We start from the raw sequence: 25,608 nt of genomic DNA, 5'->3' as shown, positions 1-25,608 counted from the left end.
AATTTGTTACAAAATTTTCTATAGAAATAAAATCTTGACAAAATTTTCTATAGAAATTAAATTTTAACAAAATTTTCTATAGAAATAAAATTTTGACAAAATTTTCTATGGAAAAAATTTTCTATTTTTACAATTTTGCAAAATAACTTTTTTTGTTTGCTAAAATTTTCTCCAAATTTTGGTAGATTATTTTTGGCTCGAGTGGCAACCGTGACCATGAGCTCTATGGTTGTTGTTGTTTTGTTATTGCTTGCCAATGAGTACTAGAGTATTGAGAGAAAATTTTCAGTACTTGGAATTCATTATGAAAAAATATAGAAACATGTGTTTTTTCCTTAATTAATAATGTTATTTATATATATTTTACGTTAAAACAGGATAGCTAACACGAAGAGTTGTTAACATCTTAGTGTGACCTATTGTAGTATTTAAAAAAAAAATATTTTTGAAATTATTTCTGAAATATTTGTTAATTGTTCATGATTTCCTTCAATCCCTTGCCCAGTAAAAACAATTTTATAAATATTTTTAAACATGTTTTTATTTGTTTTCTTATATGAATTTTTTCTTGTGGTTGTACACAGAATACAGTTTAGTAATATTCATGCTTTTCAATATATATGTATTTTGTTTTAATATTTCACTAATATAATCTTTGAATTAGTCCATGATTTATTTTTTTCATTTATTACTATCTCATGCTCTCGCTCCTTCGTCGTACTTATGGGCTACAGAATAATGAATTTGAATAAAGTATATATTCTTTTTTTTAATGGTTTTATGTTTAATAATAATATTTGCATTTTTTGAAGGGTTATTTTTTATAAACATATTAATAAAAAAAATTTACATAAAGAAAATTTATAATTTCTGTTTTGACACAATTATAAAAACTAGAAACATAAAAATTATAAAAATAATAATAATGATTCAAAAAGCAACGGAAACACCTAAAACTAAAAACAATAAAATATTATAGAAATTTTTTAAACAAAAATATTAAATAACTAAGAAACATATAATCATTTTTATTCTATAAAAAAATTAATTTTGTTTGGATAATTACAAAAAAGGTAATTTTTAAAATTATTTTTAAAATCAATTTTTTAGCTTAAAATAAAAACAAATTAATGAAATATAATTAATTTACAATAATTTTATTATGGATCTAAATGAATAATAGGGAATATAATGATTTTTATTTTTGTTTAACTTTCACAAAATCAGACATTTTTTTTTAAGAAAGTCATTTGTTTTTGTTTTTATATTGAAGATTTGATTCTCAATGTTTGTTAACATAAAAATATCTGCTTAAAGCTTTCTTTTTTTTGTTTTTGTTTGTTTAGTTTACTTATTTGTTAAATTTAAATTTACATTTAACAACTATATCAAGCTGAAGTTAATAGTTACATTTAATAAAATTTTTTAATTTCTTCTTTAAGTAAGAGAACATTTTTTTTATATATTCTAAAAAAAATTGTAAATTTTTTTACTAAACGTCACAATTAAGAAAACGAAAAACCTAAAGTCAGTTTTTTTATGATTGTTTTTGGATTTTAGTTTTGTAGATTTGCTAAAAAAAAAACACACTATTGAGGCAATCAGATGAAGGGCTATAAAGGAAATAGGGAAGAATTCTCCATAGAATACCATAAACGCTAAGAGGAGTAATTAAAATTAGCAAAGCTAGAGAACTTGTTTGTGATGAAAATATTAGATATGTAATATTTTCATAGCAAAAATACAAAATATTTCGCTATCTACGAAAGTTGGAAAAATATTTAAATTCAAGTCATATGCAAATAATCGTAATTTAAATTATTATTGATCTCAAAGGATTTGCGAATTGAATTCAATTGCTTTATTGAATTCAAATGATTTACGAAGCATTGTATATCATTTATTAGCTTTTGAAAAGAGATTTTATCATTTTATATTTTTGCAAGTTTGAAAAATATTTGAATTCAAGTCTCATGCAAATAATGATATAAGAAATTCAAATTATTTTCCAAGAATTATGTATCAAATTCTTAGTTTTTGAAAACAGTTTTTCTATTTTATTTATTGCAACATTGAAGAATATTTGAATTCAAGTCTCATGCAAATTATGATATATAAAATTATACGGAATTCAAATGATTTCCAAGCATTGTATATTATTTATTATCCTATTTTATCATTTTATTTTTTAAAAATTTGAAAAATGTTAGAATTCAAGTCTCATGCAAATAATGATATATGAATTAATACAAAATTCAAATGATTTTCCAAGCCTTGTATATTATTTATTAGCTTTTGAAAATAAATTTTATAATTTTATTTATAATACTAAAATATTTTAGCATTCTCAAGTCAACTCGAGTTTTAAAAATATTTAAATACAATTATATTTGAAATCATATTGAATTCATATGATTTTCAAATCATTGGCGTTTTGAAAAAAAAAATACCATTTTAAAAAAAGGCTAAACTCTTTTTATATATTAGCTTTAAAATTCAATTATTGCTTCCTTAATATCCATATATAACCCTTCAGCTGTATGTTACAATACTAAAGCTTTTATTTCCAATTTAGCCTTAAAAAAACTCTCTTGGCATGAAATTTAAAATTTTCTAAAAAAATTATTACATAATATATACGAGTAGTCTTATACTAACATACAGTTTTAATTTATAATTTTTAGATTTTTTTTGTAATATTTACATAACAGGTCATCAAAATTCTATATGCAGGATGAGAGATGGGAAAGAGGCAAACCTCAAAGCTTAATTTTTTAATATTTCCTTTTCTAAGTAAAACATAAAAATTAGCTTTGGACTATGTGTGTAAATAAAGTCTCATTTTTGAAAATATAAAGGAAAATGTTTTATGCTTGGGAAAACTCAAAAGATTTGGAAACTTTGCAAGCTCTGTGATATTTTTGTTCTAAGATTACTATATTAAATGCTCTTTTTGTTGTAATAGAATAGAAGCTCATTTTTATATTTTATATTTTAAGATGGTCTCAGAAAATTTTAGTGTTTTGTTTCAGAGAAAAGCTTTTATAGTTAGATTTTGAAATTTTTATTTCTCAGCTATTTGTAAATATCTTTTACCCTGTACCTCTAAAAATACCTTAAAAACATTTTCGAAACATAATATTTGAAAACAAATTAAATTCAAATCATTATCAAGCTTTTTTTTTTTTTTGGAAAACATTTTTTTAGAAAAATTATTAAAATTTACAGATCTAAATAAAGCTGTTTTTATTAACTTTTGAGATAAATTTAGTTGGGAAAATTTGTTCGAATAGTTTTCAGCAAATATTTAAATAAATACACCTCCCAATAAATACAATAATTTAAGAAATATTTGATTACATTTGAAATTGATTTGAATTTAAATGCTTCAAGGTGAATGAAAAAAACTTTAATCCACATCAGTTAAATATCATGTTTAGGTCTATAATAGTTTAAGAAATATTTGACTGTAATACATTTTCAAAAAATAATATTTGAAATTGACTTGAATTCAAATGCTTCAAGGAGATGCAATCATTTCGAAAAAAGCTTTCATCAACATCATATAGGTATCATTTTTAGATAAAAAATATCAAGGAAAATTTGCTGATCATCGAGGTTCCTTCTTGTCGAACTTTTGTATAAGGTTTAGGATATGGTTACACCAGGCAACTTTTCGCCCCAAAAAAGAGTGTCGTTTTTCCAGGAGTACTATCTAGATACCATATTTGGAAATTAGTCTAATCCAGATGTAATATATCCAATATGAGCTAAAAAGGTTTGCTGGTTGAAATGTGGCGACTATTTCTTTTTTAATTTCTGTCAAATATTTGCGCAGTGTGACCGTACTGTTAAGAAACTCTAAAAAAAAATTAAAAAAAATTTGCAAAAATCTTTAAAATCGTGTGCCTCGCATCAACCTCAAATAATCTTAACCAAATTTTAATATGAGTCACTGATCATCAACTTAAAGGAATTTAAAATGTAAACAAAAAAAAATATTTTATCAAAGAAATTAAGAAACGTTGGGCGCCAGCTACTGCATATAAGCTATTCAGAATTCTCCCATTAAATATTAAAAAAAATCTTTAATGCATAGTTGCTATAAGTTTTTTTTTAACATTTGTTCATGATTTTAGGGGAATTTCCTTTCAACATAAAAGCAGCAACGAAAATTTGCTGATCACAGGGATTCCTTCTCATCGAACTTTTGTGTAAGGCTTACGTTGGGCGCCAGCTTCACCACATAAGCTATTCAGAATTTCCCCATTATTGTATACATTGCAAATTCTTTGGTACAAGGTTTTCCAATAAGAATTTTTCATAATTTTTAGGGAGTGTCCTTCCAACACAAAAGCAGCAATGAAATTTTGTTGTTCATAGAGATTCCTTCTTGTGGAAATTTTGTGTAAGGTTTAGGAAAATATAAAACAAACAAAAATTAAGCAAAAATCTTTAAAATCGTGTGCCTTGCATCAATCTCAAATAAACTTAACCAAAACTTCAGATAAGTCACTGATCATCAACTTTAAGGATTTTAAAATGTAAACAAAATTTTTTTTTTTATCAAAGAAATTGAGAAACGTTGGGCGCCAGCTACTACATATAAGCTATTCAGAATTTTTCCGTTATTGTAAATATTAAAAATTCGTTAATTCATCTGTGCTAAAAGGTTTTCCAATAAGACTTTTTCCATGATTTTAATTTTCTTCCAACATAAAAACTTGAAAACTATGATGTTTAAAAAATAAAACGATTTGAATACATGCCAAGTCGTTATCCTACAAATCGTTATAAAAAGCTTTAGGATCTTTTCAACATCTCATCAACTTGAAAACTATTTGAATTCTAGAAGTTTATAAATAATATGATAATTTTTTCTGAGATATGTAACCCAAAGTATATAAAAACCCATCCATAGAGCTTTGGAGCTTTGATACCAGGATTAAAATTGAAGTTTTTAACTTGTTTCCACAGGCTTCTAATTGATAGGTTTTTACAAAAGCTATACTAAAAGGTTTTTACTAAAGCTTTCCAAATGCACATTTGTAAAAGCTCTCTAAATCGCTTTTAACTACAGCTTTTCAAAATCTTTAAAATGCCCAAAAAGCTTTTCATTATTATCCAAAAAAAATATCCGTATCCGAATTTCATAATCCTTAAAGAGCTTAGGGGGGAGCATTTAAAGTTTCACTTTCAGTTTCAGTTTTTCAAAATATACTTTTCCCATATTTCCATATGAGTATTTCACAAATTCCCTCTGGGGAGTCGCTTTATTTTAGAGCCTCCTTAGCTCTTTGCTCCCATTCTGCTCTTCGCTGATGTATGCCCTTAAATTCGCCAACGGTTGCTGATCGTTCGATTGATTTATTGATAATCGTCGTAGAACTTTCGGTTTTCGTTGCTGTATTTAAATCGGCCAATTTCATAGAAGATCTTTCCAAGGTTGTCGATTTGGCGGGTGAGGAGCTTTGAGAATTATGATAACTGTTGCTATTATTGTTGTTGTTATTATTATTATTTATGGTATTATTGGTTTGGGTTATGCGTTCCATAGATACATGTCTATAGCCGGGAATTTTAATGGGAGGCAAAAAGTTTTTATTATTCAGCCCACTATTGCCATTGATGGGGGATATGGCATTATTGTTGTTATTAATATTATTGTTGTTGTTGTTGTTATTGGTACTGTTGTTGTTGTTGTTTAAGGCTAAACCTCCTGCATTGATTTTTGCAGGCATTTGCCTAAAATCTGCCAATGAATTCCTTTGATTATTATTGGCCATGTTACCATTACTCGTACTGTGATGACTCTGATGCCCCACCGTTGATCCCGTTGAGATCTTGGTAACGCTAATACTTTTCTCAGTCTCCATTTTGGAGAGTTTATCCAATTTCTCTTCACTAGCCGATTGATTTTCCTTATCACTATCCACACTGGGATTCGAAGTCGAATTGGAAGTGGTGAATTTCTTTGCAGTCTGTAGTGTGGAAGGTGTTGATGAGGCGATGGGATTATTCAACATTTTATCCAAATCTTCATCTTTGATTTTTAAAGAACGTCTAGCAAAGACCTTCATCAGTTCAGGTGTGGGATCATTTTTATTTAGATTCGTAGTAATATTGGTGGTACTGGTATTGGTACTGCTACTCAACGTATTACCATTCATCGAGAGATGAGACGATGAAGAGGCAAACGACTTTTTCCTTAAGATAACACCATTCTCTGTAGGCGATTCTTTTTCTTCCATTGATTCGGATTTCATCACAGATTTACGGGAGAGTTCCTCATTAATAGAACGTTTACGTTCAAATTTCAAATCTTCCACTTTTTTCTCTACCTTAGTCTCACTCATAAAGAGACGTCTACGCTCTTGTAGAGATAGAGAATTGCAAGAATTCTCCTCTGTTACTGAGATCCTGGGCTCTGGCAATTTGAAATGTGTTTCGATATCATGTCTGCTGTCTCTTTCATTAATCGTTGGTGTAGGTGGTGTGGTGGGTGTAATCACTTGGCTAGGTGGACTCATCATAGTCATGCCCATGGTTTTCTTTACGGGACTTTTTGGTGGTAATCCCAAACAATGTTTCGTGCCTGCTGTGGCCTGTTTATTAATGGCCTCATGATAGACTACAGGGAATCGTTTTTCCATTTCCGGTGAGGATCTTTCATTGATATCCACACTTTCCGAACTCAAACGACGGAAATCATCATCGGGTGATGATTCACGGGGACTTAACAACATAGAATTATTGATGTTGCCACTAGGCTCTTTGACATTTTTGGCTAAAACCACATTACTCTTGGAGCTACGCATGGGATCGACACGATTTAATTGGATCTTCATAAATTCTGGTACCGAGGGTTGTTGACTTTGTTGTTCCGAAGTTTCCACAACACTGGAAGATCTACGTGTGGTATTTTGGTTTCGAAAACCATTCGTGGTTTTGATGGGAGCTGGTGCTGATTTTCTTTCCATTTCCTTAAGCCCATCCACTTGACCACTACTTTGGGCAAAGCTTAGATTCTGTTTATGCAAAGGCTTGTCCCTTAGTGTGACATTGGCCGTAGAGGGTGAATTCAAAACATTATCCTCACTTAGGGATTTCTCCTTTTTCAGAGGCAAAACTGTGGGACGTATCCTTTCGGGGACCACAGTGGTCTCAGTTCTTTCCATGTGCTGCTCACTAAAGTTTGTCGACTTGCGTATCACACTAATGAAGGGCGATGACACAATCATATCGATATTGGATTCTATTTCCGAGATATTTCTATTGCTGGCTGCCGAAGGCGATAGCGTTGGACCCAAGCTAATTGCTGGGGACATGAGTTTTGTCTTCCCTGCCACTGGACCACTGGGTGCGGTGGTCAATATAACATTTTTATCATAGTTACTAAAGGATTTGCGATCAGGTTTAATGAGTTTGTTATCATTAATCTCAAAACCCAAAGAAGTCTGTTTCTCATCTGCCGGTTCTGGGGGAGAAGGAGTGGCTCCATAGCCTCCAGTCTCTGCTGAGTCTTGTAAGATGAATTCCTTGTAATAGGGGACCCTCAAATTTAAACTCAAATCGGGTAGACTGGGCATATTATTGTGAACTGGCGGCGAGGTCGCTTTCTCCTCGCCATAAGCCCGGAAACTTTTGGATTTCTCCACACTTTTACGAGATTTCTGCTCATAGATTTGGGCCCTAACTGGAGCACATAACTCTCCATCGACCATCATTTCATCTTGATCCATTTTTGTTGTGGTGGTTGTGGTGCTCGACACCTGATCCAAAGATGTCAAAGAGGTATTGCTGGACACCCGACCAAAGGATTCGTTTGATTTAGAGATCTTTTGTTGGAATGCCGAGAGACCCACAATTTTAGGTTTCTTCTCGAAATGATGATCCCCTTTGAAGGGCGATGTGTTTTGTTGTTTGGTAATTTCCCTTATGATGGAAGTGGATTGGAACATATCACTGCCCGAAGATTTGGATAGTATCGATTCCTTGGAAGAGGATAATAAATTCTCATTGTTGGCGGCCAAATTCTCATTGCTGATATTTTGGGGCATATAACGCTGGCGGGCTGCTGGCCCCGATTTGGGTTTAGAGGGTGATAATTCCTCGGCTTTCTTTTCCTCCTTAGCCATGTGGGCTGTTGACATGGTGGTTGCTGTGGCCAGAAAATTGCTAGCCATGGGACTGAATGCAGACCTGCTGTCACTCATAAAATCTCCACGAGATGCTTCTTTGCGTTTCTCTTCGCTGGGCGAACTGATATACGAGAATTCACTCTTCGTCACATCCTGTATAAACGAAGAGGAAGTGTACGATGAAGTCTTGGCCTCCATGGTCATGGGTGATGTTATCAATTTCTTTGGTTCACTTTGTTTTGCCTCAATTGCTTCCGACTCCTCATCGCCGGCATTGGCCTTGGCTATGGAACGTTTGGAATTGCGATGTATTAAACGCCTCAGGAATCCAGACTCTTGGGTCTCCATAGCATTGGGATCAGGCTTGTCAGCCATTAATGGTTCGGGTTTCTTTAATACTTCGGGTTTCTTGGTTACCTCTTCGGAGGTTGTCATTTCTTTGGATTCAAACATGGTCGAGGCCTTGGAGGACAGCGAACGAAAACCGAAAATATTATTCGATGTTCCTGATTGTCCAGTTGTAATCGTGGTCGCATTCGTTTGATTTCCATTTGAGGCCACTACAGTTGAGGAATATTTGGTAGCCTTTGTGTTACTAGAAGTTTTAGTAGTCGAGGTGGTAGTGACTTGATTGTTGGATTCCTTAAAGGCAGTGTGATTGTGTTTGACACTGATATTGGAGCTATGTTCTTCCATGAGTTTGGCAGCATTAACGCCCGGTGGGAGAGAACGTGTTTTAGCTTTGGCATCCAAATCTATCGGGGAATAGAATAAGGAGTAAATAAAATCTTCAAAAATATGTTTTGAATGACTTAGATACTTACCCTTAATATCCAATAATTTTTTATTCGATAATTTCGATAGATCCTCATTGGCCTCTGGTATGGAAGTCTAAAATTTAAATTCATTTATTTTAAGCCTCAGAATTTCATTTTCTTTAATCTCTTTTGCTTACCTCTAAAGTCCTTCTATGTTGCCTACTAGGGCCACCCTTTTTCTTGGTCGGCCTTATAGCCATTTTATGTTTGGCTGCCGAATGTGATAATCTCTGCCAATCTGATGAAAATAAATCCACTTCATCCCTTGCCTCACCAAATGAACTATCTCTATGTCTTAGAATATCCGAAGACATAGAAATACTTGACATGGTTGATGATCGTGAATATCTCGATCTTTCCTGTACAATTTCCGTGGCTGTGGATGAGGCTAATAAATCATCGCCATCGGCACTATTCATACTCAAGAGACTAAGCGAAGAGGCTTCATTTTGCTTTTCCATGGTGGTTTGTTTGGTGCGTAATGAGGATGATGTTGCGATGCCCGTGCCGGAGCCACCAGCACTGGCACTGGTTTTGGCCAAAACCCGCCTTTGGGGCGAAGCAGGGCTACGTGGCAGACCAAGATCTTCATCAGAGGCATCGGGACGATTGCGTCGCTTGCGCAAGACATCGGCAAGTTCCGCCTGTAACAAAACAAAGAAAAATTATATATGATATTAAGTTTTTTATTTTTAATATTGGAGGGAAAGTTGGGCTGTAATGCTCTTAAGGGATTCTATATTTTGGGGAAAGTTTTACGCTACCCAAGATTTCCAACGGAATACGAAGCGTGCTTTAAAACTGCTTCGACTACCTCCTGCCGATCGTGTATCCCCAGTCATGGGATTTATTTTCATTTTAAATGGATTTTGTTTGAAATCAAGGATCTTCATATTTTCGCTGTTTTTATTTTTAACTATTTTTTTTTTGTGATTTTCTTAAAAATATTGTGAAAATTATAAACTTTGGTGGCGATCGAATAACAGTTATATACAAAACAAAATTATTTTAAAATCGAAAATATTCTTGAAATTTCAACAATTTTTCACTATCTTTGTATTAATGTACACAGAAATAAATGGCAGCAATATTTTTGCATAAGATCATATAAAAAATTATAAAACTATTTCATATAATTACTTTTTAAATTTTCTATAGAAATAAAAGTTTAACAAAATTTACTGTAGAAATAAAAATGACGGAAAAATTTTCTATAAAAATAAAATTTTTAAAAAATTTGCTATAGAAATAAAATTATGATAAAATTTTCTATATAAATAAAGTTTTGACAAAATTTTCTATAGAAATAAAAATTTGACATACGTTTCTATAGAAACACAATTTTGTCAAAATTTTCTATAGAAATAAAAATTTTGACAAAATTTTTTATAGAAATAAAATTTTGAAAAAATTTTCTATAGAAATGAAATTCTGACAAAATTTTCTATAGAAATAAAATTTTGATAAAATTTCCTATAGAAATAAAAATTTGACAAAATTTTTCTATAGAAATAAAATTTTGATAAAAATTTCTATAGAAATAAAATTTGGACAAAATTGTATTTCTATAGCAAATTGTATCAAAATTGCATTTCTATAGAAATTTTTTTTCAAATTTTTTTCTATAGAAAATTTTTCCAAAACTTTTTTTCCTATAGAAAATTTTGTCAAAAAATTATTTTTCATAGAAAATTTTATTTCTATAGAAATTTTTATCAAAATTTTATTTCTTTTATTTATAGAAACACAATTTTGTCAAAATTTTCTATAGAAATAAAAATTTTGACAAAATTTTCTATAGAAATAAAAATTTGACAACATTTTCTACGGAACTACAATTTTGACAAAATTTTTTATAGAAATAAAATTTTCAAAAAAAAATTTTCTATAGAAATAAAATTCTGACAAAATTTTCTATAGAAATAAAATTTTGATAAAATTTCCTATAGAAATAAAATTCTGACAAAATTTTTCTATAGAAATAAAATTTTGATAAAAAAAATTGTATTTCTATAGCAAATTGTATCAAAATTGCATTTCTATAGAAAATTTTTTCAAATTTTTTTTTCTATAGAAAATGTTTTCAAAACTTTTTTCTATAGCAAATTTTGTCAAAATTTTATTTTTATATAGAAAATTTTGTAAAAATTTTATATCTATAGAATTTTTTATCAAAATGTTATATCTGTAGAAATTTTTATTAAAATTTTATTCTATAGAAATAAAATTTTGACCAAATTTTCTATATAAATAAAGTTTGGACAAACTTTTCTATAGATATAAAATTTTGATAAAAATATCTATAGATATAAAATTTTGATAAATTTTCTATAGATATAAAATTTTGATAAAAATTTCTGTAGAAATGAAATTTTCTATGGAAATAAAATTTCGACAAAATTTTCTATGGAAATAAAATTTCGACAAAATTTTCCATAGAAATAAAATTTGGACAAAATTTTCTATGGAAATAAAATTTTAACAAAACTTTCTATAGAAATAAAGTTTTGACAAAATTTTCGACGGAAATAAAATTTTGACAAAACTTTCTATAGAAATAAAATTTTGAAAAAAATTTCGATAGAACTACAATTGTGACAAAATTTTCTATAGAAATAAAATTTCGACAAAATGTTCTGTAGAAATAAAATTTTAACAAAGTTTTCTGTAGAAATAAAATTTTGACAACATTTTCTATAGAAAAAAAATTTGGCAAAATTTTTTATAGAACTACAATTTTGACAAAATTTTCTATAGAAATAAAATTTGGACAACATTTTCTATAGAAATAAAATTTTGAGAAAATTTTCTATAGAAATAACAGTTTGAGAAAATTTTCTATAAAAATAAATTTTTTTAAATTAAACTTGAAATTGTTGTTTCTTGTTTTTTTATTTTCCGATATTTCGGTTGACTTCGTCAGAACCGTTTTCAAGGATTTTCTCCGCTGTCTTGTTACTTCGTTGTCTGTTTTTCTACTGGTGAAAAACAGACAGCGAGATTATGAGATAAAAAATCATACAAATTAAAATAAAAAGGTCAACAATATCAACAACAAACACAAAATAAAATTTTGACAAAAATTTCTATAGAAATAAAATTTGGGCAACATTTTCTATAGAAATAAAATTTTGACAACATTTTCTATAGAAATAAAATTTTGACACAATTTTCTATAGAAATAAAATTTCGACAAAATTTTTTATAGAAATAAAATTTTGACAAAATTTTCTATAGAAATGATATTTTCTATAGAAATAAAATTTCGACAAAATTTTCTATGGAAATAAAATTTCGACAAAATTTTCTATAGAAATAAAATTTTGACAATTTTTGCAAAAATTTTTTATACAAATAAAATTTTGCAAACATTTTCTATAGAATTAAAAATTTGAAAAAATTTTCTATAGAAATAAAATTTTGCAAAAATTTTCTATAGAAATAAAATTTTGACAAATTTTTCAATAGAAATAAAATTTTTTATAGAAATAAAATTTTGACAAAATTTTCTATAGAAATCAAATTTTGACAAAATTTGTTATGGGAATAAAATTTTGACAAATTTTGGTATGGAAATAAAATTTTGACAAAATTTAGTATGGAAATAAGATTTTGATATTTTTTTTCAAAATTTTAAAAAAATGGACCTTCGATTTATTTTTCAAAATTTGAAAAAGTAGACTTTGGACTTTTCGAGTTTTTCAAAAGTCGACTTTACGATATTTCCAAATCGTGCAAATCTTCCAAGTTCAACAATTTGTCCCTATCTTTGTATTAAAAGACATAGAAAAAAATAGCAAAATAGCAACAATCTTTTTTTCAATTAAAAAATCTTAAAGGAATTTGAAAAAAATATTTAAATAAAAAATTATGTTATTCCATTTTTAATAACAAAAAAAACTAAATTTGATTTTTAATTATGTACGTGATCGAAGAAGTTTAAATTTAAAAAAAAAAACTATGGAACGAATTAATTTCGAAATTTAAATCAAAAATTAAGTTTTCCAGATTTATTTAATATTTTTGTTTTAGTTTTGCTAATCTTTAATAAAAATTTTTCTAAACTATAGACTTTTGTGGAAATCTAAAACTTTGCTTTTAGATTTTACGTCTTTTTCAATACAAAAGAAAAAAAAAACTTTTTTTTTATAAAATTTACATTCGAACTTTCAATTTTTTCAAAACTCGACTTCTCGAATTTCCAACAAATATCACTTTCTAGTTTTTCAATAGTCGACTTCTGGAACTTCAAACATTTTTCAAGTTTACACTTTCGATTTTTTCATAGTCGACATCTCAAACTTCAAACATTTTTCAAATTTTCACTTTCGAAACATTTTTCAAATTTTCACTTTCGATGTTTGCAATAGTCGATTCTCGTATTTCCAAAATTTTCCAAATTCGGACTTTCGATTTTGTTTTAAATATTGAACGAGTCGAGTTTTGTGTTTACTAAAAAGACTACCTGTAAAATTCGACTTTTCCTTTCGATTAGTCGATATGGGTCACTATAAATGGTCGATTAATCGATTTTGACCAACATGAAAAGTCGATTGGACTCGATATAAAAGAAGAAAAAAGGATTAGTCGATTATGAAGACTAAAGGTGACATCAAATTATCTCCTCTTATTTTCGAGTTTTCTATAAAACAAAACAAATATTTTTATTTTTACGTACACAGAAAAAAATAGCAACAATACATTTGTTATTTGACAAAAAAAAAATAGTCAATAAGAAACTTATTTCATTTAATTTTTAATAAATTTGGTTTTTAATTGTAACGTGGCTAAAGAAGTTTCAATTGTACGTACGTGGTCGAAGAAGTTTAAATTAGAAAAACTTTGGAACGAATTAATTTCGTGATTGTTATTTGACAAAAAAATAGTCAATAAGAAACTTATTTCATTTAATTTTTAATAAATTTGATTTTTAATTGTAACGTGGCTAAAGAAGTTTCAATTGAAAAAATTATGCAATCAATTAATTTCGTGATTTAAGTCCAAAATTAATTTTTCCTGGTCAATTTTTGATTTTGTTTTACGTTTACTAATCTTTAACAATAATTTTTCTAAACTATAGATTTTAATGAGAATCAAAAACGTCACTTTTAGATTTAACGGAAAAAATTGATTTTTTTAGAAAATTCCATATTTTCCATAGAAGGCGGCGTCTTCTATGCTTGCTAAACATGGAATTTATAGGACAAATAAATAATTTTTTGTGTAGTTTTCCACATATATGTTTAATATTTAGAGTTTGGTCCAATTACATGTTTAATGTAATTTCTTAAAAAAAATTATTTCTTTGACCCACTCTAATAAATAGGCTTTAATTACTCTTAATTGGTATTCTGTATGTAGCAAAGAAACACTTTGTTAATTATTTTGGATTTTAATCAATTCTAATAAACAATTACAATATAATAAGTGATTTATTTGAGATCGAAATATGACCATCACCATCGAGAATTTTTTTTTTTTGTATTCTATTACTCTTGACAAATAATTGAGCAAATCACAAATTTTATTTTAACTGTTGCTTTAACATGTTTATATAAGTGTTTTACACTACACATTTATATATCATATTTAATTGTTTTTTAATTTTTTTTTACAATATTTTTTTTATTTATTTTTTTTAATATAATATATTAATTTTTCTGTAGTTATATATTATTTAAGGATTTTATTATAAATTATTTTATATATATTTCCATACTTTTCGATTTGTAACTTGATATGAAATAAACCATTTATTCATTTTCAGTAATAAATCGTAACATTTTACGATAGAAATATTCCTATTGTAATTATTCACAATTTTAGGTTATTACACAACTTTTAGGATTATTTGTTCGTTTTTTTTTTTTTTAGAAAAAATATGCCTCTTCACTTTTAACTCTATTATCAAAGTTTCCATAGAAATCCAATACTTGATTGTTCAACGTATCGTATATCACTGTATTTCCGTTTAAAGAAAATCTTACCGTGAAAGATATTTTCAAAGGATTATTAGAAAGGGCAGTTGCAACATTTCCTGCAACCATTTTTTTGTCTTTGGAATTTAATTATAAATTCAAAATTTTTTACGAAAAAAAATATATATGACTAAGGGAAATTTTCTTTTACACGCCGCAAGAATATATCATAAAAATGTTAGGTATTCTGGGTTACCAGCAGCACCCTGGTTACCGTAATTTGTGTGTGCTTACATAGACCGACGATGTGAAACTGAATCTTAATAAGGCACCCTCTCAAGCTGTAAAGGGCAAGCAAGCAAGCAGACCAGCCAGCCTCTCATCCATATTCATTCAATAGACCAAACACCACCATTCATATCAGCAACAGAGTACCATTAAACAACAACAACACCAACCAATCATACATATCTTGCTTGAAATTTGTGGCCTGCATCAGAAAATTGGAAAAAGAAATGCAGCAGCAAACAGGCAGGCAGCAGACGCATAGGACAAACAAACAACTAAGCAACAATCTATCCAGTAACAAAAAAAAAAACAAAAACAAAACTAGGCAAACAAAAATCATTTCAAACTATGGGTTGTCAATATGTATTCTTGGCAATGTTTAAACGGACGGCCATATAGAGCAGCACTGGAATAGGCTCGGCGATAGTTTATGGTTCTAGCATACACCAAGAGAAAATTTGTCTTAATTTAATTCAGTTATTTATATGTTATATGAAATAATTTATTTTTTATTTTAATTCTAATTTAATATTAATTTTATTTTTAATTTTAATTCCATTTCTAATAATTTTAAATTTAAATTTAATTTTAATAATATTAATTTATCTTAAAAATAAGAAAAGTTAAACTTACGGTCATTTTCATGTAGCTCCCTTAGGCCACTTAGCAAAGAGTAAGTTTGCAAATATCTTCTCTCCGATATAGGCAAGATTACAGATATATGCTTAATATGGTTTGAAAATTCGTTAAAATAATTTATTAAATTCTCAAATTTAAATTTTTATTTTAATCGTATTCCTAATTTCAAGTTTAATATTAATATTATTTTATTTTAAATAATTAGTTTGTTTTTAATTTTAGTGTAAGTACACTAATTTAATTTAACCCAATTTATTTTTAATTTTAAATTAATTTAAAATGAAATTTTATATAATTAAATTTTTATTTCAATTTAGTTTTAGTTTAATTTTTAATTTAATTGAATTTTTTTTTTATAGTTAATTTTAATGTATTAATATTAAATGTATTTTTATACCCTCCATCATAGGATGGGGGTATATTAACTTTGTCATTCCGTTTGTAACACATCGAAATATTGCTCTAAGACCCCATAAAGTATATATATTCTGGGTCGTGGTGAAATTCTGAGTCGATCTAAGCATGTCCGTCCGTCCGTCCTTCCGTCCGTCTGTTGAAATCACGCTAACTTCCGAACGAAACAAGCTATCGACTTGAAACTTGGCACAAGTAGTTGTTATCGATGTAGGTCGGATGGTATTGAAAATGGGCCATATCGGTCCACTTTTACGTATAGCCCCCATATAAAGGGACCCTCAGATTTGGCTTGTAGAGCCTCTAACAGAAGCATATTTCATCCGATCCGGCTGAAATTTGGTACATGGTGTTGGTATATGGTCTCTAACAACCATTCAAAAATTGGTCCATATCGGTCCATAATTATATATAGCCCCCATATAAACCGATCCCCAGATTTGGCCTGCGGAGCCTCTAAGAGAAGCATATTTAATCCGATCCGGCTGAAATTTGGTACATGGTGTTAGTATATGGTCTCTAACATTCATGCGAAAATTGGTCGACATCGGTCCATAATTATATATAGCCCCCATATAAACCGATCCCCCGATTTGGCTTGCGGAGCCTCAAAAAGAAGCAAATTTCATCCGATTTGGTACTGAGGTTGGTATATGGTCTCCAACAACCATGCAAAAATTGGTCCGCATCGGTCCATAGTTATATATAGCCCCCATATAAACCGATCCCCAGATTTGGTTTGTGGAGCCTCTAAGAGAAGCATATTTCATCCGATCCGGCTGAAGTTTGGTACATGGTGTTTGTATATGGTCTCTAATAACCATGCAAAAATTGGTCCATATCGGTCCTTAATTATATATAGCCCCCATATAAACCGATCCCCAGATTTGGCTTGTGGAGCCTCTAAGAGAAGCATATTTCATCCGATCCGGCTGAAATTTGGTACATGGTGTTGGTATATGGTCTCTAACAATCATGCAAAAATTGGTCCACATCGGTCCATAATTATATATAGCGCACTATAAACCGATCCCCAGATTTGGGTTGCGGAGCCTCTAAGAGAAGCAAATTTCATCCGAACCGGCTGAAATTTGGTACATGGTATTGGTATATGGTCTCTAGCAACCGTGCAAAAATTGGTCCATATCGGTCCATAATTATATATAGCCCCCATATAAAACGTTCTCCAGATTTGACCTCCGGAGCCTCTTGGAGTAGCAAAATTCATCCGATCCGGTTCAAATTAGGAACGTGGTGTTAGTATATGGTCGCTAACAACCATACCAAAATTGGTCCAATTGGAGCCAAAAATAATCTACCAAGATTTTATTTCTATAGAAAATTTTGTCAAAAGTTTATTTCTATAGAAAATTTTGTTAACATTTTATTTCTGTAGACATTTTTGTTAAAATTTTCTTTCTATAGAAAATTTTGTGAAAATATTTATTTCTATAGAAAATTTTATTTCTATAGAAAATTTTGTGAAAATTTTTATTTCTATAGAAAATTTTATTTCTATACACGCAAAAAAATAATTCTTTCCTCCCAAAAGAAATTTTAGACAAACAAAGTTCGTTTCTCATTTGCTTTTCGCTGTAAGGAAGTGTATTTGGAAGAAAAGTATGTACTTTTTGTGATAAACGTTTATTCTTTTCCAGGATGTAAAAACAATTTCATAAAGACTAACTCAAAAAAAATTGTTTTCATGCTAATTGCATTTTCCCTCACACCTTTCTCACATCCACGAGGTTTTTTAGTTCTTAACACCTTTTCCTGTAATACCAACAATGTAGAAGAAATTATACGATTTTATAAATTTTTAATTTTTTTTACCTTTCGCCTGGACGGAGAATCGAACCGCGGACCATGCACTTTGTAAGCCAACACACTAACCACTGAGCTATGTACCTGTTATGGTCATCAATAGATAAAAATCCATATAAGTTATATTTATATAGCATAGCTTGCGGCGCCCACGAACCGAATAAACAAAGTTTATTTAACAGAAACAAACATTTAGTTTGGCACCGTGGAGCAGTGGTTGCTACGTCTGACTTGCATGCCAAGGGTCGTGGATTCGATCCCTGCTTCGACCAAAGTTTTTTTTTTTGTTTTTTGTTTTTTTTTTACATATATTCCAGATATGTGCGGAAGATTCCGAAAAAATGTTGAACATTACATTGTCCTATATTAAATTTTGAACTGTACAATGTGTCGTATTAAAGACCTAAAGTCAGAAAAGAACAGTGTTTCATATAAACGAAATGGACTGTGTTGTGGTTTCAAAAATAACTTTTTTTATTGAAAAAGTAAAAATTTTGTAACAAACGAATTTTTTGGTGATAAAAGTTTAAAATTTTCGAAGCAATTCAAAAAACTCGTAACAAAAGAAAAACGTTTTCGGTACACGTTTTCCAAACGTTTTTTTTCTTTGCGTGTAGAAAATTTTGTTAAAATTTTATTTCTGTAGAAAATTTTGTCAAAATTTTATGTCTACTTCGTCAAACTGAATTATATACGTATTGGATCGATCTTTTTTGATTTAATATATACCACGTATGGACTTACATACAATTTAGAAGATGGTGTTAGGAGGTTTTAAGATACCTTGCCATCGGCAAGCGTTACCGCAACTTAAGTAATTCGATTGTGGGTGGCAGTGTTTAGAAGAAGTTTCTACGCAATCCATGGTGGAGGGTACATAAGCTTCGGCCTGGCCGAACTTACGGCCGTATATACTTGTTTATATTATTCTTATTTTAGTTTCTATATTCATTGTGTTTTTAGTTTTAATTTTACTTCTAATTATAATTTTAAATTTATTTATACAAAAATTTATTAAATTCATAAATTTAAATTTTTATTTTATTAATATTTCTAATTTCAGTTTTAATTGTAATATTATTTTATTTTAAATAATTATTTTGTTTTTATTTTTAGTGTAAGTACACTAATTTAATTTAAAACAATTTATTTTTAATTTTAAATTAGTTTTTTTTTTGAGTGTACAGTAAAACTCCAGAGCTATTTATAAGTGCTGTATAAACTGTAGACAGCAAATAAGGAAACGAAAGAACCAATCTACTACAGACAAAAGTCGACGTGGAGAAAATTCTATAAGAACAATAGAAGAAAAGGATATTGGCAATGAACAGCAAAATGGGATAATAGGAAAATATTAAGCAGGTGGTTTGCTCACAAGAGAACATTACGGAAGCAAGAAAAAGGCAGGCTACCATAGTTTTGGCGCATTTCTTTTAGCAAAGCCAAAAATTAAATCTGTGATAAAATGACTCAAAATAGATTCACAAAATAAATACGAGACGAAATAAGTGATTGATTTCTATCAAGAATATTCAGAATGTATTTTGGCACATTAGCATAGCTAGCAAACAATATTTTAATTCTTAATTTATATTGCAATATTTTGTATATTTCAATTCTAATATAGATAATAATCGGAATTTAAATTTGTTGCCTTTTTTTGGTTTATTGATTAATACATAAATAATTCTTAAAATTCAGTTTTGTGAAATTTTTTTCAAAATTTATTTAAAAAACAAGTATATACGCAGTAAGTTCGGCCGGGCCGAATCTTAAATACCCATCACCATGAACCAAATATTAGGATTTCCTTTGAAATTTCAGGAGGGCTTGAGGACTTGAGGACACTTCCCGAAGATACATTTAAAGATTTCACCTATGAGGACTATATCAGATTCTGGATTTATAAGAACCATTTTTGTTTGAGTTTTAGAGGAATCATTAACATCTCTTGTAAGTGCGCAAGAAAATTATAAAATAACGTCTTGATTTGAAATTTTAAATCTGTAGATTTTCACCCGAAAAATAAAATCTGGAAATTTTACATTGAGTTTCAAGCAATTTTCATGATCAGTTCGCCTTCTATACTCACAAGAAGTGAAATTGGTCTATATGGAGGCATTACCAAATGGACCGATAAAAACTTAATCCGATACACGTTTTTGTGAGCCTTAAATACGAGAATATTTACAATTTCAGGCAAATCGGATAAAAACTACGGTTTCTAGTAACCTAAGGAGTTAAATCGGGAAATCGTTCTTATGGGGGCTATACTAAAATACCGACCGATACTAACCGTTTTCGGCACACCTCTTTATGGCCCAAAAATACCTCTAGATTTCCAATTTCAGGCAAATTGGATAAAAACTACGGTTTCTATAAGCCCAAGAAGTAAAATCGGGAGGTCGGCTTATATGGGGGCTTTACCAAAACATGGACCGACACTCACCATTTTTGGCACACCTCTTCAAGGTCCCAAAATATCTCTAGATTTTCAATTTCGCGCAAATTGGATGAAAACTACGGTTTCTATAAGCGAAAGACCCCAAATCGGAAGGTCGGTTTATATGGGGGCTATACCAAACCATGGACCGACACTCACCATTTTTGGCACACCTCTTCAAGGTCCCAAAATACCTCTAGATTTTCAATTTCGCGCAAATTGGATGAAAACTACGGTTTCTATAAGCGAAAGACCCCAAATCGGGAGGTCGGTTTATATGGGGGCTATACCAAAATAGCCCATCTTTGAACTTGACCTGCGCGCAGACAAAAGACGATTCTGTGCCAAATTTCAGGACGATAGCTCCATTATTGAATGCTGTAGCGTGATTACAACAGACAGCCAGACAGACAGACAGACGGACAGACGGACATGCTTATATCGTCTTAGAATTTCTCCCTGATCAAGAATATATATACTTTATATAGTCGGAAATCGATATTTCGATGCGTTACAAACGGAATGACAAACTTTTTATACCCCGTCACCATTCTATGGTGGTGGGTATAATAACCATTATGCTATAGGAATTACTATACCCTAAAATTTGGACATGCCTAAACGTGTTTTTGTTTTTAAATCGGTTGCATATATTTCACAATAAGGCTATTAGCGCAGGCGCTGCTCCCCTGCTGCTATTTACCAAGTCCCATACAATGTAGTTGTAAGATGTAAACATCCATTGCAAGGAATATATTTTCAAGGGTATTGCATTCAAGATAAGGACAAGACAAAACCGAGTAAATATTGAATTTGGCATCAAATAGTCAAGCAGGCAGGCAACCAAACAAAAACATTATTAGGCTCTCAACTCTCATCTCTGTAATCCCGCTCTCACAGATAACAGTCATAAAACTATGTAAAATGGTAGTGGTTGAAGTTGTCATCGAACTAGTTAGTATACATGTGTATGTTATTTGTTGTATTGTGTACATAATCCACATTGATATTTACTCACATGTGTACCCCCACCACTCTATAGATGGTCACAACATGGGCCAGTATTTAGAATTGTTGTAATGCTACAAAAAGTTTTCCTTAGGGTTTTCTTTTTTCTTTTCTTACGATATCTTATGACAATGTAGGAAAGATGGAAAATCTATTTCAAGATAAGAAAATTAATATGAAGAACACATTCGATGGAAGGTAAATAAGGATTAGAAATTATTAATAAATAAGAATTTTTGTTTAAGAATTTCTTACCTCATCTAAGCTGAGTGAAGGTTTCTATAAAAAATTATTCATTTTTCTCAGCAAAATAAAGTTTGCTAAAGTAAAACATTAATTAGGTCATCATTAAATTTGAAAATTATTTTAATTCAGCATGTCACACAATGATTTTTCTCTAGGAAAAATTCAGCATGGGTACATTAAAATATTTACGTGATATTCAAGATTAAGTAACCTAAATATTAGGATGTTCAATTTACCAATTTCTTTAAAATAATAAAATTTTTTATTAAAATAAAGTTTATAAACTTTGCTTTTAATTTTTTTTTATTAAATTTAGGACATAAATTGTCTTAGTTCAAAGATAAGCAACTTTAACGGAGAGACGTATAATACTAAAATATACGTCTCTTCGTTAAAGTTGCTTATCTTTGAACTAAGACAAATTTTCTTCAAAGTAAAGAAACATTTTTAAACCCACCACAATAGAATGGTGACGGGGGTATAATAAGTTTGTCATTCCATTTGTAACACATCGAAATATTGATTTCCGACTATATAAAATATATATATTCTTGATCAGGGAGAAATTCTAAGACGATACCCAGCAAAATAAGTGTCGCAAAAAAAGTAATGAAAATGTTCTTTTTGGATCCGGAAGTGGTGCAAAATTGACGCAGAAGCGATGAATTTAACATGGGCTTGTCATAGGACGGAAGTCCTCCATTTCAACAGCCGTTGCACTGAATTTGCATCACTTCTTAAGTGTGATCCGAGTTCAATGTTTTGGATGTAAATTAAAAAATTCTGTGATATTTTGTCAAATAAATAATTTTTTAATTTTTTATAATTTTTAATGGATTCTAACGCTTGTCAGAAACGTTTGACCTCAAATATTTTCAAAAATGCACAATTTTTTCAGATTGGATTTAGCATTTTTTTCGACAAAATTTAAATGATTTATATCATTTTAGGAATTCTTACTCTATTTTTAACATATTTGAAACAAAAAAGTTAAAATTACCCATTAAAAGTATGAAAAAACCAAGTTATAAAAAATTGAATTAAAAGAACTTCATGGGTAGTTAAAATAAAGAACATCATTGGGAGTGCATCTTCTGGAAGTGCTTTTAAAGTTGTGTCTTTGGAAGAACTTCCAAATTTTTTTGCTGGGTATAAGCATGTCCGTCTGTCCGTCTGCCTATCTGTTGTAATCACGCTACAGCCTTCAATAATGACGCTATCGTCCTGAAATTTGGCACAGATTCGTCTTTTGTTTGCAGGCAGGTCAAGTTCGAAGATGGGCTATATAGGTCCAAGTTTTGATATAGTCCCCATATAAACCGACCTCCCGATTTGGGGGAGGTCGGTAGTTTTTATCCAATTTGCCTGAAAATGGAAATCTAGAGGTATTTTAGGACCATCAAAAAGTGTACCGAAAATGGTGCCTATCGTTCCATGTTTTGGTATAGCGCCCATATGGACCGATTTCCCGATTTTGCTTCTTCGGCGTCTAGAAAGTGTATTTTCTATTCGAAATTGGAAATCTAGAGGTATTCTAGGACCATAAAGAGGTGTGCCGAAAATGGGGTATATCGGTCCATGTTTTGATATAGTCCCCATATAGACCGATCTCCCGATTTTACTTCTTGGGCTTCTATAATCTGTAGTTTTAATCCAATTTACCTGAAATTTGAAATCTAGAGGTACTCTGGGACCCTAAAGACGTGTACCCAAAATGGTGAGTACCGGTCCATGTTTTGATATAGCCCCCATATAGACCGATCTCCCGATTTTACTTCTTGGGCTCCTAGAATCCGCAGTTTTTACCCAATTTGCCTCAAGTCGGAAATCTAGAGGTATTCTAGGACCATAAAGAGGTGTCCCGAAAATGGGGCATATCGGTCCATGTTTTGATATAGCCCCCATATAGACCGATCTCCCGATTTTACTTCTTGGGCTTCTATAATCCGTAGTTTTAATCCAATATACCTGAAATTGTAAATCTAGAGGTACTCTGGGATCCTAAAGACGTGTACCGAAAATGGTGAGTACCGGTCCATGTTTTGTTATAGTCACCATATAGACCGATTTTACTTCTTGGGCTTCTAGAATCCGTAGTTTCTATCCAATTTGCCTGAAATTGGAAATCTAGAGGTATTTTAGGACCATCAAAAAGTGTACCGAAAATGGTGAGTACCGGTTCATGTTTTGATATAGCCACCATATAGACCGATCTCCCGATTTTACTTCTTGGGTTTCTATAATCTGTAGTTTTAATCCAATATACCTGAAATTTGAAATTTAGGGGTACTCTGGGACCCTAAAGACGTGTACCGAAAATGGTGAGTACCGGTCCATGTTTTGATATATCCCCTATATAGACCGATCTCCCGATTTTACTTCTTGGACTCCTAGAATCCGTAGTTTTTATCCAATTTGCCTGAAATTGGAAATCTAGAGGTATTCTAGGAAAATAAAGAGATGTGCCGAAAATTATGATTATCGGTTCATGTTTTGATATAGGCCCCACATAGACCGATCTCCCCGATTTTACTTCTTGGGCTTCTAGAATCCGTAGTTTTTACCCAATTTGCCTGAAATTGGAAATCTAGAGGTATTCTAGGATACAAGTAACCTGTTTTTCTTTTTGAGTGTAGGAAAATATAAATACAGCATGATTAATTATGGTATGTGTAGGAATCTTTATTATCAAATTAGCTGAATAAGGACTTCTTTCCGAAAATTTTAATTCAGCTTGGCTGAATTGTCTGAAAAAATCAACTTGGCCAAGGTTTTCTAGACGAAATTCTCAATTCTAGCTTGGGTAAATAATCAAACCTTAATTTAGAGTAGCTGAATAAAAGGTGAACTTTAACCCAGACTAGATGAATAAAAATTTGCAAAGGCAAACTTTAATTCAGCCAAGCTGAACAAGGTTTTCTAAAGACCGTAGGTTTATAAAGACCTTGAATTATTTTATTTTAGCATATCTCACAGTGATTTTTCTTTAGGAAAATATAAATTCAGCATGGCTAATTAGGGTATGTATAGGAATCCTTTTTTTGGAATAAGCTGAATAAGGTCTTCTATAAGAAATTTTTAATTCAGCTTTGGTGAATTGGCAGAAAAATTCAGCTTGGCTAAGGTTTTCTAAACGAAATTCTCATTTCTAGCTTGGCTGAATGATAAACTTCAATTGAGCGTAGCTGAATGAAAGATGAACTTTAACACAGGCCTGCTGAATAAAATTTTGCAAAGGCATATTTAAATTCAGCCAAGCTGACTAAGACCTTAGGAAACCTTATTCAGCAATTTGACCAACAAAAAATGCTTATAAATAAAAGAAATCTTATATTATTATACCAAAATCATTAACACTTGCTAACACGAAAGTTTTTCAAATTGTTTAATCACAAACAGCCAACACTTTTAAACCACTCCTCGTACCTAATCCAACTTGTTAACTGTTGCTGTTGTCTCCACATGTCTTAAGACAATTTCCTTGCGCACATAGAATATCACACCAACTGGCACCGATACATTTACAAACCGCATAATCTTAAGAAAATATCATAAAATTTTTTTTGTTTGGACTTATTCAAGTAATAAAGAAAAATTTCTTTCAAACACTAATCTATGCTGCAACACACACGTATGTATATGTAATGTGACAGTCAGAGATACAAATAAGCTCATGCAAACACTTATAACCAAGACCATATTGAGTTGGCTTCTGCATTTCTTATCATTCATATATTTTCTGTGTCACATGTGACACGAGTTAATGCAGTCATTGTCGACAAAGAAAATCAGATACTCGTATCTTAGGGAAAAAGTTCTTATTATCCAACAACCTATCTATGGTTCCTTACACTAGATATCTTCCATCA

General features: G+C 30.3%; 1 protein-coding gene across 4 annotated transcripts in view; it reads right to left on the bottom strand.

Annotated features, from left to right (window-relative positions):
* Positions 1-523: 523 nt before the first annotated feature.
* Positions 524-25,608, bottom strand: part of LOC142237787 (uncharacterized) — a 234,103-nt gene continuing 209,018 nt past the window's right edge. For all 4 annotated transcript variants that reach the window (XM_075309198.1, XM_075309199.1, XM_075309197.1 and 1 more), the window contains 3 exons: positions 9,097-9,603; positions 8,966-9,032; positions 524-8,896 (listed from right to left, as the gene is read on the bottom strand). In XM_075309198.1, coding sequence (XP_075165313.1) covers positions 5,274-8,896; positions 8,966-9,032; positions 9,097-9,603 — 4,197 coding nt within the window. In that variant the 3' untranslated portion in view covers positions 524-5,273. The remainder of the gene's footprint in view (positions 8,897-8,965; positions 9,033-9,096; positions 9,604-25,608) is intronic.

This window comes from Haematobia irritans, chromosome 5, assembly GCF_050003625.1.
Source record: "Haematobia irritans isolate KBUSLIRL chromosome 5, ASM5000362v1, whole genome shotgun sequence".
NCBI lineage: Eukaryota > Metazoa > Arthropoda > Insecta > Diptera > Muscidae > Haematobia > Haematobia irritans.
The sequence above is the reverse complement of the archived record's forward strand: the minus strand, read 5'-3'. Positions and strand labels throughout refer to the sequence as shown.